This window comes from Lagopus muta, chromosome Z (assembly GCF_023343835.1).
Source record: "Lagopus muta isolate bLagMut1 chromosome Z, bLagMut1 primary, whole genome shotgun sequence".
Classification (NCBI taxonomy): Eukaryota; Metazoa; Chordata; class Aves; order Galliformes; family Phasianidae; genus Lagopus; species Lagopus muta.
The window spans coordinates 8,632,028-8,650,758 of NC_064472.1; the positions used below are offsets into that span (position 1 = coordinate 8,632,028).

At 44.8% G+C, this 18,731-nt stretch overlaps 2 protein-coding genes across 4 annotated transcripts in view; one reads left to right on the forward strand and one right to left on the reverse strand.

Annotated features, from left to right (window-relative positions):
• The window catches only part of LOC125687427 (myogenesis-regulating glycosidase-like), a 33,916-nt gene that overhangs the window by 5,699 nt on the left and 9,486 nt on the right, over window positions 1-18,731 (forward strand). The window lies entirely within an intron of this gene.
• Window positions 1,806-18,198, reverse strand: LOC125687430 (uncharacterized). 2 transcript variants are annotated; one of them, XM_048932574.1, is made up of 6 exons: window positions 17,356-18,198; window positions 7,249-7,716; window positions 5,111-5,251; window positions 4,583-4,651; window positions 3,948-4,038; window positions 1,806-3,660 (listed from the first exon to the last, which is right to left on the reverse strand). In XM_048932574.1, exons 1-6 carry the CDS (start codon window positions 17,408-17,410, stop codon window positions 3,453-3,455), a joined length of 1,032 nt encoding a protein of 343 aa, XP_048788531.1. In that variant the 5' UTR covers window positions 17,411-18,198; the 3' UTR covers window positions 1,806-3,452. The 2 variants fall into 2 exon arrangements, with proteins under 2 accessions (XP_048788531.1, XP_048788530.1); XM_048932573.1 differs by having other exon boundaries at window positions 7,249-7,719; window positions 17,356-18,197.

Sequence of the window (18,731 nt, forward strand, 5' to 3'; positions counted from 1 at the left end):
GCACACGCAGGGGCAGCACGGTCATGCGTGTTGTCAGTGCTTTGCTGCAGATAATTCTGTTGGATGATTACAGTAGGCTGTGTGGTACTTTGGGCTTCTGCATCTTCACCTGCATCAGCTTTTCTGTGAATCTCTCTTTTGTCTTTGACGTGCTAGCACTTTGTATGATCACTGATGTTCTGTTAGTAATGACTCGTAATCCTTTGGGTATTTTGGTAATACCATAAAAGAATGGTAGCATTATTAAATTATTGAGAAAGAGAACAAGTTTTCTGAATCCCTAATATCTCCCCCTCGTGCTCCTCCCCAAAAAAGTCCCTTCTTCCCTTTGCCCTCTGTAGCTTTTCCTGCCTAAGCACTTGCATTTTACTGCTTTACAAAGCAAGTAAGTGTATGAGAGGGGCTTTTGCTTCTATTCTGTTTTCCTCCTTGCTTCAGGAGGGAAGATGGTAATTAGCATTATATTAGCTCTGGTGAAGACCCTCAGTACCAGAGGTGCAAGCATGACTGGGCTGAAAAATGTGCTGCAGGTTAGTGTTGCAATATTCCCCAGGTATGTGGTGCTCATCCTTTGGCACCTGTGGCAGTAATGTCATGTTTATCACTGTTACCTTCCCATGGATTGATTTACAAAAGTATTCTCAAAGTGCAGGTTTTTTTGCATAGGTATAAAAACAAATAAAATCTAGCGTTATTCCACTTCACAGGTAAGTTTTATTTCAACTGTTAACACTGTAAAAGCATTACATTCAGGTGATGGCAGAAAGTGAACAGCGCTCAGGTTTGTGCAACTGCTCTGCGTGTTGCTCAGCTAATGGATGGAAGCAGAGGGTGGAAGACATCTCTCCAGTGTCACCTGGTCCATCCCCAACCCAAACCCATCAGCTGTTTCAGAGTCTTTCCTGGTGGACAACTGAAAATGTGAGACCTCTCATGATGAAATGCCACATTTTTCAGCTCCCCCTGCCCGTATCTGGGAAAATTTGGTCTCCAGCATATAATCTAAGCAAGTGAGAAGTATCTAGAAGATAACTAGCAAGGGGGAAGGGTAGAAAACAGTCAGATGCCTGTGCAATTTCACAGCATTATTTTTTTACATTATTGTTTAAGCTGCCATCTAATCAGTACTATGCAAACAGTTGTGTGATTGCCTTCATGTTTATGGGAAAGATTTGCATGTTAAGTATGAATTACAGAGCATCTTTAACAAGTCATATGTTCTGCCCATTCAGCAGTAGTGAATATTTGCTCCTCTGGGAAGCACAGCACTTGTTGAACTCCATGTATGTGTTTTAATGGCATTGCTCTGTGCATAGCTCCCTAAGTGCACCAGCATTTTGGAGGTTAGCAAGTGCTGTGCACTGTAAGACAGGGTGCTCTACAGGCAGAATTTCAAGCAACTTAATTGAGCAAAGAAAAAGTTAAAAGGTATATAAATGTGGTAAGTGGTGAGGCATTCTTGTGGGCGTTTTGAGCAATGTGTGTACAGAATGTATTCTCATAATTTTTGTGTGTAAAAGGGTGCTTACACATTTAGAAATTTGACCTAAAAGTGTACACAAAGTCTTTGGATTTGTTTTAAAGGGTAGTATTGAGAAGTCAGAATGTAATTCTGAATATTGTTTGTGTTTTTTGGTTACCGGTGGAGAAAGTGTTCTTTCTTTGCCCATGTCTAGAACTATTTTCCCAAGAAGCATCTGGGAAATGCTCCAGTAAAAAAATAGAGAATAATCTGCCTGGGGAAGACACTTACAACCAATGTTTGTGAGTTTACATCCTGAACTGCTGCGTTGTTTAGGTTTGGTTTTGTTTTGGTTTTTTTTTTTTGAGACCAGCCAAGCTCTTAATAATATAGCAGTTAACTTTTCACCAGGCTGGAGGTCTGTGTCAGAGACGAATTCCTTGGAGAACTTCTATCTGCCATAGATTAAATGAAATCAAACTGTAGAGAACTGCATGGGTGCAGGCAAAGGGGATGGAGTCAGGCTCTTTTTTCTGTTGTACCCAGCGCTAGGATGAAAGGCAACAGGCACAAACTGAAACGCAAAAAGCTCTGTCTGAGCATTGGAAAACACTTCTGTGCTGTTTGAGTGACAGAGCATTAGCACACGTTGCCCACAGAGGTCGTAGAATCTCCTCCTTGGAGATCTTCAGCAGCTGCCTGGATGTGGTTCTGGCCAACCCTTTCTGAGTGTCCCCACTTGTCCTGGTTGGACCAGGAGGAGCTAGAGGTCCTGCCAACCTCAGCATTCCGTGATTTTGTGAAGTCAAAGCTCCACTGAAATTGCGTATCTTCACTTAGGAAAAAGTGAGAAATGTTAATGTTAAGTTTCTTTTGCACTACTGAATAAATATAGTGATGCAGGCTCATATCTGTAATGTGCTGGTGTTAGTATTTCTCCAGATATTTCCTGATTTATAGCTGTGATTACAGTTTACAATGTTACAAGATCAGCAAGAAGGAAGGCATAAACTCATGAATATCAGGAACATGCTAAGACATTGCAAGTTTGACTGAGTAAAGATCAGAATTGAGCATGACAGGTCACAGATAATGACAGGTCACAGATAATTGTGCAAGAAGTGCAGAAGCTGAAGAGTGTCTCCTTTCTACAAAAAAAAAAACCATGAAACACTAACAACAAAAACTATTCCTGCTCAAAGTGGGAGCAGTATATCTATTCATTGACTATTGCATGTGACTACAGAAAGTCAGACTGAAACTGGTATAAAATGGCCAGATAATATCCCCAACAAGCAGCACCATTAACTTGTCATTCTACATAAAGGAAGAGGATGTGTACTATAATGAGGTTCAGTAGATTTTAAGCACATAAATGTTTTGAGAGACAGATACTCAGCAGGACTCTTGCAGTGATGCAGAGAGGAATGGAGTGCAGTTTTTTAACTTTGAAAAATGATTTGCTGTGTTAACTTAGTGGGGGGAGTATTTTGGCAGATAGAGGAGGCTCATCTTTGAGTCCTGAAGACAGTGCTTATTAGTTAAGTTCACACATTGACAAAGTAATCAACAGCCTTCTGTGACTGTTGGCAGCTAGTTTAAACTTAAAAAGTATTTAAAGATCACCAGAGCTTGCATTATACTTTGTCTCCAAGGATTTACTTTCTCATATGCTCAGTAACTAGAAATTCAGGACAATAGATGGTTGAAGTTGGCAAGATGCCAGCTTCATTTTGCTATATTTGGGCTTTGTTAACTAGAAAAGCCAAGCATTTAGGCATTGGGTGCCTAAACAAAAGTCTGCTCTGCTTGCTTCAACCTTGTGCTGGATAGGGTGATTTCTGTGTTTAAAGAAAAAGAGGAAAAAAAAAAAAAAAAACCAGCTCTTACATCCCCCAAACAAAATGGTAATGCCTGGAAGGAGGTTCACTTCTTGGTGAGAATGGTGAAGAGTAACAAGCAGTGAAACAGCAGCTATGTTATTTTGGTGCTAGTCCACCTGATAGTTGGCGTTATCGAAAAGAGGAGTGATGGTTCCATCTTTCCACTCAATGAATATCTCTCCATGCCGCAAGGAAGGGGAACGAGATGGTGGGAGATATGGCTGGGGGCATCGTCGTAAGGGAGACGTCTCCTGTAAGTCAGCTCTGCTGCTGCTGGCTGGGGGGTTCTTCAGAGCAGAGAGGATTTTCTTCTTCCTGGGGTAAAAGAGGCAAGGGTATGTAATTGCATCTGCCTATCACTTTGTTGCCTTTCCATGTAAACTGAATCAGCAACCATGATGCCCAAATTCCCTTAACAGCCTTCAAGGATTATACTGTATGTATAGGGAAGAGATAGCCAACAGCAGTATTTGCATGGGATGGTGAGTGGGAAAGAGAATAGTAGAGAGGAGAAATCATCAGTGACATCATGGGTGAGCGCAGCCACATTCTGAAATGCAAAACAGGAGTAACAGACTGAAAGAAAACATAATCTAACTTACTTGTTGTAATGAACATTGAGTGTCAGTATTATTAATCCCAGTATGAATGCCAAGGGGCTGAGAACTAGCATTGCCGTCTTCCAGTTGGTGCCTGGGAGGAAGTAATAGGAAACAATCATGCCATGCTTATCCCCATTCTTATGCGATAGCCAGTGTTGCTGCAAAAACACATCAAATATCTCTCCAAACTAGCAGGTAACAGAAAAACTGCTTTTTTTTTTTATAACATCAAAGCCATACAGCTGCATTAAGTTGCACAGTATCCCTCTGTTGAAGTTGGCAATAGAAAGATTTTATTTCTTGCCTGGAAGATGACTGCCGTTGATTCTTCCCTGTTCTGCAGCACTCTGACATAGAATAAAAAAAGGCTGAGGAAAGGCACTCATGTTAGTGCGTATTTGAATTTCTTATGCTGAACAAAGTATTCTCACACGGGACAAAGTATCTGTATGTTTTCACTTATTTCTAGTCCTGGGGAGATTGGCTTGATCTTTCAGGGGAGCTTTTCTGGGGTTCTTGTTCTTTACTAATCATTCAGGATGCAGCATCATGTAACTGCAGCGGATAAGAAAGTCAGTGGCACTGATGAGCCTCTATCTAGCTGTTCTCTGTCCTGTGCTGATCTCTGGACCTACCTGCAAGCCTAGCCCCAGTGGTTTTCCCTCGATTTCCATGATGCTTTTTAGAGTGATTGTACAGCACATCTGGAGAAAGAAACAGAAAGACACAGATTAATGGTTTCCATTGTTGGACCAAAGGAAGCTCTGGTTTCTTCCTGAGCTGAACTGTAGCCACTTGTATGGAGCTAGAAAGGGATAAAAGGCTTGTTCCTCAGTGTTTCCCTGTGTCTCGCTCCAATTGTTGGAGGAGATGGTTTGATAGATGTACCCGATCACAGATATCTTTGCTCCTAGCACATCCTATGGCTGTGCCTTCAGACTAAGGTTATGGCCATACACTGAACCACTTGTCAAGGCAAACATCTCAGCGTGTCTTGTGAGAGTACAGTCTTGAATCTCTCAGGAATGTATATAGAAGTTCTTCAGAAGTACCAAGGTTCTTAGCACTACTGAGAAAAAAAAAACTTGAGTAATTGCTGGATGCTGCCCACACTTCTCCTCCTGCTGTTCTTGTATATGCATTCAGAAGAGGAAAGTGCTCACCCTCGTGTTCTGGGAGGTATGCCTGTTTAGTCTTCACAGGAACCACCGTGCTGTTCAATTTATTCACCAGAGATGGGTCAGTGAAGCCCACAGAAGATTCCCTCTGCATGGCATCAGTCTTTGATGAATCGATGGTTTTACCTTCAGAAAGGAAATAAAGCAAAGATACATGTGATTGTAATTCACTTTTTGTACAGAAATCTAAATGCATTCAGTGCCCAGCAAAGGCAGGGAACCCTGCCCTGCCATGTTAGTCCTAACCCTGCGAGGCAAATGGGATGCAATGCAATAGTAGTCACCTCTTGCAGTATAACATAGGCCTTCAGTTCTCTTGGGTTCCAAAGAGTAAATGAATTTCTAAAGACTGAATCTAGAGCTGGAACAGAGTTTATTTTCTGGTGCAGAGTAAGGTAATTAGTCTAGAAAGTACGTATGAACACTGGAAGTTAAAGGGTTGTGAGGAGTAAGCAAGCTGAACCATAGCTAAGTGTTACAGGTAATACTAACACAGCAGATGAAGGAATGGGCTCAAAAGGGTGGAAAGCTTTATCTCTCGTGATTGAGTAAGATAAACATGATTTTAGGCTGAATGAAAAGAAGGTCATGGCTAGCAGACTGTCTTCTGAAGAAACTAGAGTGCCCTGCTTTGATCTAGATTTTCTTGGTGTGCGAATGAAGGGGGAAAAGCGTATGTATCAGGTGGGCTTTCACAGTGTTTTCTAGACACTACCTCTGCAGTAACCAGAGCAGGACACTGAAGAACTGCAGAGGATATGACACAGAACAAGTTCTGACCAAAGGCAGGTGTTTCTATATGTCAGCAAGCTGTCAGAGGCAGCAAACTGGCTGAAATCTCAACAGCATTTTTTGCCCTGACAGGCTTACAGCAGAGGTAGAGTGTGGGATAGCAGCTACTGCCAGGGGGGAGGTTGTGAAAAATCTTTCGGGAGCAAGATGCTCTCCTGCTCTGATCCATGTGGCAAAAAAGCCAGGCCTGCCGTGGGGTGGTAAGAGAACTGTCAGTTTGCACAGGGCACACTAGTGCAACCTGATTTAAAGCCTGTCCTGTGTTTACCCTTGCAGCCTTATTTGGGGAGCCTGGCTCTGAGGCAGCCCTGGACTGCCAGGAACATTGCCTCAGGGAATGCAAATGCTTTTTCACATGCCTTTTTCCCATATCTTAAATGTCGTACGCATGTCCTGGCCTATATTTAGCTTGCCTATTATAGTATTTAATTTTTATTTGCTGTATTTACCTTCATTCTAAGCAAACATGCTTGTGACTACTGATCTGTGATAATTACGTTGACTTTCTAGTAGGCTTTTTAAAAACCTCAGTTAAAAGACCATCTTGTCTACATGACAGCTGTAAAAGCTCTCATATTTTCTTCTGTTTCCAATTAGATATAACTTCTTTGCGTCATAAGCTTATACTCTTAATCCATTTGCTTACACACACAAAAAAATCATATTTTTTCTTTATTCATTTCTGCAACACTGAAAATCTCTCTGAGGCCAAAAAACCTTCCTATGAGGGAACTAATTTCCCTTGAGCAAGACTGGGAATCTTGTCACCTACAGTGAACAAACACAGAAAAGTAATTACAAACACTGTCTGCATTTTAGTCCCTGGAGTGGAAGAAGGGAGGGGAGAGGAGGAACTGAGTCTCGATTCTGGACACAACTGCACAAAAGAAGACCTGAAAACACCCTCCTTTGCAGGTGAATTAAAGGAAATGGGGAATCAAACTGGATGATTAATTGTGGTTCAATTATAGTGGCCTGCAGTGGGCTTCACGAGCCATCTGAGAAATGATGGCAGCCACAGCTGGGTGCAATGGCTGTGTCCAGCTATTCTTCACTGATTCAGGCAAAATTTCCAAAATGCCTGTCTTCTGGCCATCACCAGTGTGGCAGCTGCTGTTTAGAGGCCTCGTCCTGCAAGGCATTGTGTGCTTTTTGGAAGCAATGAGCAGCAGCTCCCAGAAAGCAGCAGGGCTGACTGTGAGTTGTTGGTATGTCTGCAGACGAGGCTGATGTGACCATGGATTAGAATGAAGGATGAAAGCCTGGCGTTAGGTGACTCGAATGATGCCCAAAGTTAGCCGTTAGCTGTTTCTAACTCTACCTCATCTTACTTTCATATATCCACACCCGTGTGTCTACAACTCGTCGCATTGGTTCAGCAGGTCTCGAAGCAGCTCTCTGGGCAGCAGCACAGACGGTTTCATCCTCCAAAGTCTTCCACCTGCTGAATTTGTCCTTCTCCCTTGACACAAAGACCTTGTGGCCTCCATCCTTGGTGCTGAGGTGGAAGCCCAAGCTTTGCAGAGTCAAGTGCCCCTTCTTGCTGCAGGCCCACACTTGGTGTTCCCCGTTCCTGCAGGGCTCCATCTTGGCCTGGCCATACTCCCGTGTCTTGTGGGCTGACAAGCACTGCTTGGTCTGCAGGCTGGTGATGGTCCCGCTGGCTGGGTCCCAGCTCCACCACTGCTGCTGGGAGTGTGGCACGCACTCAGCCAGGCCGATGCCGTCAGCCTCGCGATGGGACACATGGATGCATTTTTCCAGACGGATGTTTCTGATGAGGAAGCCTTGTCCCTCTGCTACTGCAGTACAACCAGAGCACGGTTTAATATGCTACATCTCCAAGGCAAACACATCACCAAGCACTGTAAAAGCCCTGCAGAAGGGAAATATAACCCACCAGACCTTTCCTGGGAGGGCTTGGCTACATAAACCTTTCACCTGGCCTCTTGATTCCTCAGAATGACATTTCTTTAAAATTCAGAGTGCACAAAAAGTGAGGAGCAATACTGGAGGGAAGAAAACAATGACAGTGCTGTGTATCTAATTCCCATATAACTAACGGGAAAAAAGCGCACTGTCCTTGGGAAATGTTCTTTCATGAAATATCTGTTTCTACATAATTAATTTGTATTTGAACTGATTATAGCTTGAAAAAGGTACCCATCTTTCTCTTCCTCCAAAATAATTAGATAATTTGGATTTTTTTTACCCCTTTCTAATTCAATTTTTTCATATAAAAAAGAGCAATTGAAACCCTTCAATCCCTGAATGCTATCAATTTGGGGCCAATTAGGCCACTTAGGCTATCGTTCCATTAAGTGTCTTCTTGTGCGATTACAGGAACAACTAGGATAAAACCATACCGTTAGAAGTCTGCAGGTACTTGGCTGACACAACTCAGAACAAATATCAAACTAAACTTGAATTTAGTACAGCTGGCATTGGTCTGCACTCCCCAGACATGAATTTACCATTTTTAAGGGTCCCTCCGTAAGAGATGTTGCTGCTGTCCCACAGCAGGCATGCCATTTGAAACAATTTGTATAGTTGCTTTTTGCAGTTAGTAGCAATGGGTCTCAGCATTTCTGGTGAGTTGGGATGGATATCATCCTGTTAGCTGGACAATTATACCTACTTTCAGTACAAAATCTGCAGGTGTGGCCTGTGAACATCCTGAGCAAAATGTTAAATGCAAAACCATATGTTGCTGACACAGATGTAGCTCCTTCCTGTTTTGTGTTTTATGCCTAAATTGCAGATTGAGGGATAGAAAGATGTGGTTCAGGTTCCACATTCTCAGAGACATTTTAGGCTTAATTATACTTAACAAGTAGTAACTTTCAGCTTCTGCAGTGACATTTTTAATGCTTCCCCAGGAATCACAGATTTAAAATCCTGTCAACATACATACACTATTGAGTATAAAGAGGAGACTGAAAAATGGTAATAGACAAGAAGACCGATATTTATCTAAACATCTATTTCTGCATAATTTCCCCTCACAAGTCAAGGAACAATGCTTTTCTTTGGCAGCATGTATTTGGCTCAGTACTTGAAGAAAAAATAATGACAGTGTAAACAGGAGCTGGTACACAATACCAAGAGTAGGAACAATAGCTTGAAAGAACTTTCATGTTTTCTTTCAGGAAATTCTAGGGGTCTGCTAGATTAATAGTGTCTGTAGGCTGCTAAATCAAAAACAGCCTTGAGCTGTTTGGTCAGGTCTGAATGCATGGGGAGAGGCAGGCAGAAATCGCGGCACAGCTCCTGCACCTGCTCTGGGAGAAAGCTGGATGTGTCCATGCTGGCAAATAGAGTTTTGTGGTCCTGAGATAGTCACCAATCCAGGCAGGTTCCAAGATGCCAAGAGCAGGTTCCTAAATGGCAATTACATTTGTGGGTACCACAAATGGTACCACCTGAGTCCAGTCCTCTTTATTTCTCAGTGAGGGCTGGATAAAAACGTTCAGTGAGCCTTAGGCTTGAATTTCTGCCTCAGAGACACGTTACTGCTAGCTTCCAATGGCAGGAGAAATGTCTCATTTTCCAAAATGTCTCAGTTAATCTCCCCTAATCTTTAGAAAATCCAAAGGGATGAATACAATCCCCTCCCCACTCCTCCTCCACCCATCTGTTTATTTTGAGGAGCTGAAATGCAGGATTCTCAGAAACACTTAGCTTCATTTTAATTGAGAGAAATTAATTTCAGAAGTGATGAACTGAGAGCTACATAAAAATGTAACAGGGAACGTCAGAACCTAATGGGTCAGATAAAACATTTTCTGGGCACCTCATCCTGTCTCCAACACTCAGCATTTGCTCGTAGGGAAAGAGAGTAAAAATCAGGCAAGTAAAGAGAACATGCAAGAGAGATATCTGCAAGCTCTCCAGTGCTTTCTTCCCAAGCTGTGTGAGCTAGCAAAGAGAGCATTTCTGGGTGTCTATGATTAAAATTATTTTTCCCATGTGCATTACACCGTGTTTTTCCACGCTAATGTTCAATAACCATTTTATTGCTCAATCAGTATCATCAGCTCCTGCTGCTGCTCCACACAGCCAGCCTCACTTTAGCTTATTCTGAGTAATTTTGTGCCATCAGCAAAATTTATTACTTCATTATTCACCCCATTTCCCAAGATCTCTGTGCCATTGATCTTTGTCAGAGCCTGCAGATACCTCACTCTGCTGTGATCGTTGTCAACTTATTCTGCCTCTTTGTTCCTTGCCTTTAACCAGTTACCAGACTGTGGGTGAAATCTCTCATTACTCTGTAAGAGCTGAGTTTTTGAGGTCCTTAGCAGAAGAATCTTTCCCTAAGCCTTTTGCAAATACAAGTGCAAGGTCCAGATCAGCTCACCATTTCTGAGCCACCGATGCCATCACTGATGTTAGTGATCCCATTACAAGATCTGTATTGGCTTTTCTCATACTTGTCTGCCTGACCACAAATTCTGTTTGTTGTTTCTCCTGATTTATCTGATGCCAAAATCAAATCCAGTGACCTGTGCTGTCCAACAATTATGTTCTGACATAATTGCCATAACCCTCTCTTTTGGTGCTGAGGCTGCTTTAAGGAACAGTTTACACAGCCCTTTGAGGTTTTAAAAATGTTGTATTCTGTTCTGTTCAGTGTGCCAGAGCCTGTCATTTGCTCAGATTTATCTTTTTTCCCTGTGTACAGTCTTTGGCAGTGTACATTCCTCCCTAGGACATCACTGTACTACCCCATATTACCTACCAGGCTCTTGCCCTTTCGAGCTGCTTTTTTCTACCAGCTCAGTATTATGCAGATTTCGGTTTTCAGAGACTCATTCCTCTAAATATCCAAGGCAGCCTGTCTGCCAAGGAAATACATGAAAGCTAGGGAAGCTCATCACTGCAACCAGTGTGCTTTCTTTGAGATTTTTACATTTCCTCAGTAATGTATGTGGTCTGAGCATCTTCCCTACTGATGGTGTTGTTTCTCATGATATGGATCTTGTAAAGCTGGCTTTACAAAAGCAAACTTTCCATGTAACCCTGCTGGACTTTATGAACTTGAAAGTTTTTTTCCAAACAAGGTGTTTCTTTGATTCGTGTGATCCCTACCAAGATGAGAGCCTGTGTACATTGTTTGGGTTCACCATCGGCCAACAGTACATTATTGCTTTCCTGAGGTTGACACTTTGATATCTAAAGGTGAGCTGATGGTGATGCTGATGGTGATGGTGATCCCATCACCATCACTGATGGTGAGCTGAAGGTAAATGGCAACAGTCATTTTGACCCCACAGGTCATAAGCAATGCACAGGAGAACAGAAATACGTTTACCTTGGGATACATATCAGTCACTGAGACTACTAAGTCAGTAAGAAAATGATTTTTTTTCCACCAAAACTGTGAGTCCCTGCAGACCTGCAAAAAAGGCCATCTGTCCTAACATGTTAGATGTTAACCTGGAGTATGCAGACCGTGGTATCCAGCTTACACCTTGAGGATGTGAGCTCAGCCCCTATGGAAAATGCCAGCCTTATCCATGGAACTGGAATAGATGCCTACTTTGATCTGCTCATGCTTGAACATTTTGGCCTCTTTATATTTTTAGGAACAAAACAAACAATTTCTAGCAATCAATGCCAGCTTGTTCATCCTATGACACTGCCACTCCGTCTGGTCACAAGAAAGAAAAACCAGCCAATGCAGTCCCCTGCCTCTCTGTGACATAACCACTCTTGGGACATGCTGCTCCTTACAGGACCAGCAGCAAAATCCATGCAATGTTCCTAATTAAGGTAATGCTTTCAGGAGAGCCTTGGTTAATGTAGCCCCAGTGTTGCTGGGAAAGTGTCTACTCTTTCTTAGCAGTGTTTGATCAAAGCCATTTAGGACATTGTTTGGGGTTGGTCTCTCCCTTTTGCAGATCTGCAGAAGCAGAGGATGTCAGAGATCAGAGTGAGTGCAGATTTCCAAAACGCTGCATGTGAGCAAGGAACTGGGAAATATAGAACCCACATGAACTTCTTTTGCTCTCCCCAGTCAGGATCCTAACTCTTACAATATGCCTCAGTTAGCTTGATTTCTCTTGCCAAGTTGCTGTTTTTTTTCTGAGGAGGAAATGACTGTGAAGTCACAGTGAGGAATCCACCTTCTCCTGCCTCTACCTGTCCTGGAAGGCAGGCAGCCATCTGTGTGGCCGCAGCACCTGCTGTAAAGGTTGCTTCGTGTGAATCCCCCACCACTCAGGAGAGCTCCCATGTCTTCATGGGTACCACCACACCAGTGGGTTGTCCCAAGGCACCCAAGCAAGCAGCTCAGAGAAATGTTTTCAGGCTGCTGCTTCTACCCATACTGAGCGCAGCATTTATACATGCACTGCAGCCTGGGAACATTGCAGCAGCAGTGCCACAGCCTGGGTAACAGTGGGGCAAGCCAGAGCATTACCTGCTCAGGTGAGTCTGGCTCTACTGTCCACAACTGAATAAAGTCACATTGCTATGGAGCATTCAGCAGCACAGGCTGGCCCACATTGGTCTTATGTATCTTACCAATGTTTGCCTCCTTGCTTAACTCACCCTGAATATCATCTCTCCCAGGATTAGGACACCTCCATGGTGCTGGAGCATTGGGAGGATAAGGGTTTAGAAGAATCCCATCCTCTAAATTTGCTCTTCCAGCAATTTCTGTCTCTGTCCTAACTCAAAACACTTCTGCAAGAGCTTCTGCCTCCTATCAGAAAGGGTCCCAGCCCAGAAGAAGGGAAAATAACCAAAGAATGCAAAGAAGGACAACTTTAGGTTCTCAAACACCATTGTGGTTATGGGGACAATACCAGTCCCTATCCCATACTGATATGTAATCCTCTCCCTTCGTGCAAGCACAGTATCTAACCTCATTACTAGTACCTGTTCTAGTGTCTGACACTGGTAATGCACAGCTACCACCCTTTTCTATCCAGATCCTTGACTGGAATTCAATTTCAGAACTAATCTTAAATTCAGACATTCCTGCTGACTCATTGTAGCACATCTGCAAAACCAAGCAGTCCAGAAAGTCGGTGGATGAAGACTGAAGAGACTTTCATGGATTTAATCATAGCAACAGCAGCAATTTGCTGAGATGCCTGAAGCTATCATATCCTGCCATGAGCAAAAGCACAGCCTAATGTCTTTTCTGAACAGGAGGAAGCTGTTCCTGTGTTATTTGTTTCCATCTCCTACTGGTGGTCAGGACTTGATAGAAATGAGAAGATACTGTGGCAAAACAGAGGGAAGCTCCAGTTAAGGTTGGAAGGTTCCCCTGCAGATGTATCCTGGCACAAAACATAGCTGTGTGAGATCACTCATAGGAGCATTGCTTTTAATTTAACTGGAGTAAGCAGCTTGAGGTGCTGTCAGTTACGGACAAACATAAACTAGTGAGCAGGAGCAGACTTGGATGCTGCCCACAAATAGCTCCTTTTTACAAAATCCCACCAATGCAGGAGACCAGCCCGGGGTTGTGGGATGAGGAAATTAAAAATAACTTGTTGTCATAAGAGAGAGATGATGAGGCAGATGACCTGGATGCATTCAGTCAAAAGCAGGAAACTTTGATGCAGTGACAACCATGGTGTTGGCCATCACGTTGATCCAAAGGTGTCCAGTCTTTATAAATGCCTCCTTTTTGGCAGTGGGGTTTTTGTATAGGAAAGACTGGGATAACTGGCTTAAATCTGGAGGTTGATCAAATCCTTATAGCCCCACTGAAAGCCTGCATGTTTACATAGTTGAAGGCCTGACCCACAGCAGTCAGCAAGGCATGAGCTAGGGACTGGCCCAAGAGCTCGGTAGGCTGATAAACTTACAGCATGACCTTTTTTTCTTTGGGAACTCCTGAAAATTGGAGTATAAATGGGGGACTGAACAGTCAAAAGACTGTTTTCCAAGTAAGTAGGGCAGAGCTAGGTGCTCCCAAAGGAGGGCCTGTTTTGCTTTAAAACAGGCAAAAAGTGCTGTTCTCAGCCACAAAGTGTTGTGGCTGAGAAAAACCATCCCATTCACTGTAACTGTGATCTATGCCCTCAACAAACTGTCATATGGCAATTTGAAAATCCGCCAACCTGACTTCCAGTTACTTTCTGGATCTATCCTCCACTCCAGGGCCTCTACTAACAAGAGGCAAATCACAGAATCATAGAATGGTTTGGGATGAAAGGGACCTTTAAGATCACCTCGCTCCTACCCCCTTCTATAGGCAGGGATACCTCTCACTAGACCAGGTTGCTCACAGCCTCCTGTAGCCTGGCCTTGAGTGCCTCCAGGGAGGGGGCATCCAGAACATCACTGGACAATCTGTTCCAGTGTCTCACCACCCTCACGGTAAAGAATTTCTTCCTACCATCTGTTCCAGTTTAAGGCCATTTCCCCTCATCTTGTCACGACATGCCCTTATAAAAAGTCCCTCCCCACAAGAGTGCTGCTCCTGAGTGGTCTCTTAGAAACCAGTACAGAACTTGCAGGGTGGTTCAGGACATGTATTTCTCCTGCAGAATGCAGATCAACACAAATCACCGCCTTTTTGAGGGTAGGGGACTGCAACTTCCATGCAGGATTCAGAGGTTCGTGTTGCCCAATTGCCAAGCCAGGTAACTGAAGTGTGCAGTTGTTATTAGATCATCATGTACGCTGATTTCATTTTTGCTATTGTTTTTCCCACACATTCTCTCCTGCTTGTCTTACGGTGGCAGCTCTAACGAGAACTTTGAGAACTTCTGTCCTTTGATTCATCGGATTTTTTTTGGGCATGGGGCACTTTTGGAAATCTCTGTCATTTAAATCTGAGATCACTATTCTGTAGACTTACATTCACTTTTTTTTTGTAAAATGGGGCAAAGGCAGACCTGGAGCTGAGTGAGCAGCTACCTGGCAACTCTGGGTTTATGGTGCACTATTTCCATCACTTCAGACAACAGATTAGCTCTCATAAGTCATGTCTTTTTTATAGAAAAGTCAACAAAGCCTACTGATATTGCCAGTAATTAGCTGGCAAATTGCTTGTCAGGGCAAGCACTTGATTGCAAATACTTCATGTTCTGCACTCAGATTACTTTCCAGCAACACAGTACTCCAAGACTTGTTTTCAGCTGTTGCTTCTAGCAACAACACTGCCCTGTGCTTTTTCCTTACCGTTGCAGTTTTCTTAAGAAAAACCTTATTTTTGTTTGACCAACAAGTCTTCATAACTCTTCCTACTGGTATAAGGTCTACCTTTGGCTGAGTATCTAAGACTCAGAGCAGTCATAGAAATAAAGTTTTTGTGTGGAAACACACATGGGTAATTGATGGGAAGCAGAGGTCAGTGAGGCCAAAAAGCTGATGTGGGGAAATCCAATCCATGGAGGGAGATATGGAGGAGATCTTTGTAATCTTTGTAATCCAGGAAGGTCAGAAAGAATGTGTGGGGCTTACTGTCCAGGAAACAGCCCCAAGTGGAACTGGAGGCAGAAGAGGAAGGCTAACAGCACTGAGGAGGAGATGGCTCTATGCGCGCAGCATTCTTGCCATAAGAGAGATTCCATGCAGGTGCATGGAGAGGAATCTGGTAGCCAATGAACAGTTAAACACACTGGGTTGAGGAAATCCCCTGAGCAGAAAACAGTTGGAGGTTGGAAAAATGTTTGGGGAGGAGAAGTACTGGATACCATTGGCCTTTATGCCCCTTCCACAGATGACGCTTAAAGGAACCAGTGGAATTGGAGCCACCAGCAGCGCAAGCTGGGGAGAGGAGTTCCCAGGGGTTGTTGTGTTGAAACACCTGTGCAGCCATTGCTCTCAGCTCCCTTGAAGGCATCAGTGTGAAATGCGGCATTATTTCAGCAGTTTTCTGTTTGCAGCTTTCTGTCTGATCTCACAAGCACAGGATAGTGCTCTGCAGGGGAGCTGTGATACTTCACTTTGCAGGAAGACACTTCAGCTCCCCAACGGATGGCAGGGAGTTTCCAAAGCTACCAGCAGCTTAGGCAATTCCAGGATTCCCATTTTCCAGCAGGAAAACGAACCCTCTGAAGTCTGCCAAGAGCAAGAACCTCTGTCCTGCTTAGTGCCTTAGGACTGCAGCTGTAGGTGGGATAGACTGCAGGTCACGCCAGAGAACGTTTGCTCTCTGCCCTCTGAGCTTGTTTTGGGCATTCCCAGACACTGGAGAGATGTATTCAATTGTTGCAAAATCCCTGTGGTTTTGTCAGTGGTTTAGCTGAAATGCAGCAACTGATCACACGATTACATCAAATGCATTTCACTGGAAAAGAACAGAAATTTGAAGGAAAACATCCTGTGATCCTCCTCAATTTACCAATCAAACATCTGTGGAGCTCCTGTTGTGTGACAGCAGAAAAGCACCACTGTCTCCCAGCACCGGGCAAGATCTCTGCTGGAGCAAAGAGAAAGACAAGATCCCTACAGCCTTCCTGCAGTCCCAACATCCCAGCATCTCCTGCTCCTACCCTGATTTCACTGCTCACTGGCACAACAAAAAGCATGCATTCATCTAAGACTTAAAAAGGAGAGACAGGATTTGCTGGATTTACTTTAAGTGAGGGTTTGGGGTGCAAAAAATCACTGGGGAATCTGAGGTTTGTCTTTAGGGAATAAAAATCCCAGCTGCAGAGACAAAATTGTTGTCTAGGGAGCCTGAAAATCTCCGAGCTTGCAGCTTGTAAAACCACAGGTCTTTTGTCCTTGCATTCAGGGGCTGAATGAGCCCTGAAACACTTCAGAGATTTATTTCAGTGAAAAACTTTCAATAACCTGCATCCTCAGGCAGAACAACAAAATAAAAACAGAATTATTTATTATGTCTGGGACTTTGCTGCCTGCTGTCCATGACAGGTGGGCCAGCTGGAGGGCTTGTTCCTGAGAGACATCTCTCTAGCTCTGCAGGATGCTGCTTGCCAAGGCTCCTTCTTCCCTCCTCTCCCCAAACCCCAGGCTGCTTGGCTCCCAAATCCTCCCTGCAGGATGCCATATTTCAGCGACCTTGGCAGTAGGCAGTCACCCACTGGAGCACAGCATGATCTGTGCCATGCTGAGTGGCACGGGGTCCTCAGCACATTCTGCTGCCCACTGACCACCGTGCAGCAGGACCAGCACCGCAGGGTCCTGTCCCCTTTTCCACTGTCTGACACCAGGACAGGACAGGACAGGAAAACCAGCACCCAGGGATTAATTCACCCGCAGTTTGCCTGACTGGCTGTTAAAAGTGGCCAATATGATGCTGCTGCAGTGCCCTGCATGAGCAGTCTCCTTGAGCACCTGTGTTTAACCCTACTTTAAATTTGAAGTGCACCTGCAGGCACTTCTTTTACAGCCGGTGGGCTTAGAGCTTTGCAGGCAAAGCATTTCAGCAGGAAACTGGGTTAAGCTCCGGGAGGTGCTTCACTTCTCCCTTTTCTGGCTACCCCGAAGGAAGAGAAACTTACCCTCAAGCCAAGGCAGGAGGCAAATGCAACTCAGACTCAGCCTGAAAAGCTCCATTGTGTCCCAACTCGGGCGGGGAAGGAGCCTCGGGAGCCCTCTCTGTCATTCAAGGCAGAAAAAGCCTGCCAGGAGGAGAAATCTCCTCTTTTGTCCTAGCGCTGGAGCCTTGGCAGCAGGCTTATCAGCGAAGCGTCGGTGGGACGCGGTCCCGCTGGGCGTTATCCCGTACGAGAAATCCTATGGCGAGCCGGGCTGGAGGGCACGCCGCACCGACGCGGAGCAGCCGCCGACCGCGGCTTCTCGCTGCTCCTCGGCAACAGGAGCCGCATGCTAAGGAGCCTGGCGGGCTGCCCCGCGGGGCTGGGCCCGAGCAGGATGCAAGGCTCGCCCGGGAAGAGAAGGCAAAGTGTGGAGGGGCGTGGGATGCCCAAACCTTGGGCTCGGCTGGGGCGGGCGCTGTCACGGGGTCGTCGGCTCTTCAGGGATGGCTTTTTGCGTGCGTCAGTTTGAGCTCTGCGCTGCGGGAAAGCCCCACGTTGCTCTCCGAGCAGCAGCAGCTGGGTGAAACAGCAGCCGGGGAGGCCTGAAGAATGACTTTGTCAGAGAGATGCTCTCTACCAGCCCCCTTCTCGCTGCGATTCCCTGTCCCACCTGCTCGCTGGAGCAGTTTCCCTCTGCACCCATCATTAACTGCAGAGGTGCCTCTTGTACAAAGACACCCATTTCTCCTTTTGGCTCCCGTGCTGGGTGGAATCAGCATCGAATCCCCCCGCTCTGCCCATGAGACCAGCAGTTCCCTGTGGCCTGACTATCGTGCTGCACTCACAGAAAATGCTGCAGAACTGCAGTTGCAGAACTTCCCTGGGCAACGCACCACATTGTACTGAACACTGGTGTGTTAATTTTTAAAAGCACATACATTATTTTTTTTTCCACATTACTGCTTTGTTCTAAGGTATAAAATGTGAATGCTCTGTTGTATTCACTGGGAGAGGCCCTTCTGCAGAAGAGCAGAGGGAGGACCTTGTTTTCCTTCTCCGGAATGGAAGTGCACTGCAGGCAGGTGGAGAATGTTTCCATGAATATTCTGGTGCAGAGGTTGCTGTGGTCTTCCACAGCTAATCATGCTATCATTCCTTCCCAATGAACCAGTACTTCACCTGCTTTTCTTCTCCTGGATCTTTGGTCCATTTTACATGAAGAAAATGGGGACATGGAGAGGCTGTGTTGTGCCCAGTATCAGAAAGGCTGTCTCTGATCTACCTAATCCTGCAGTTCATAGAATCATAGAATTATTAAGGTTGGAAAAGACCTCTAAGATCATCTAGTCCATCTGTCAGCCCATCCCCAGCATGCCCACTAACCACATCCCTCAGTG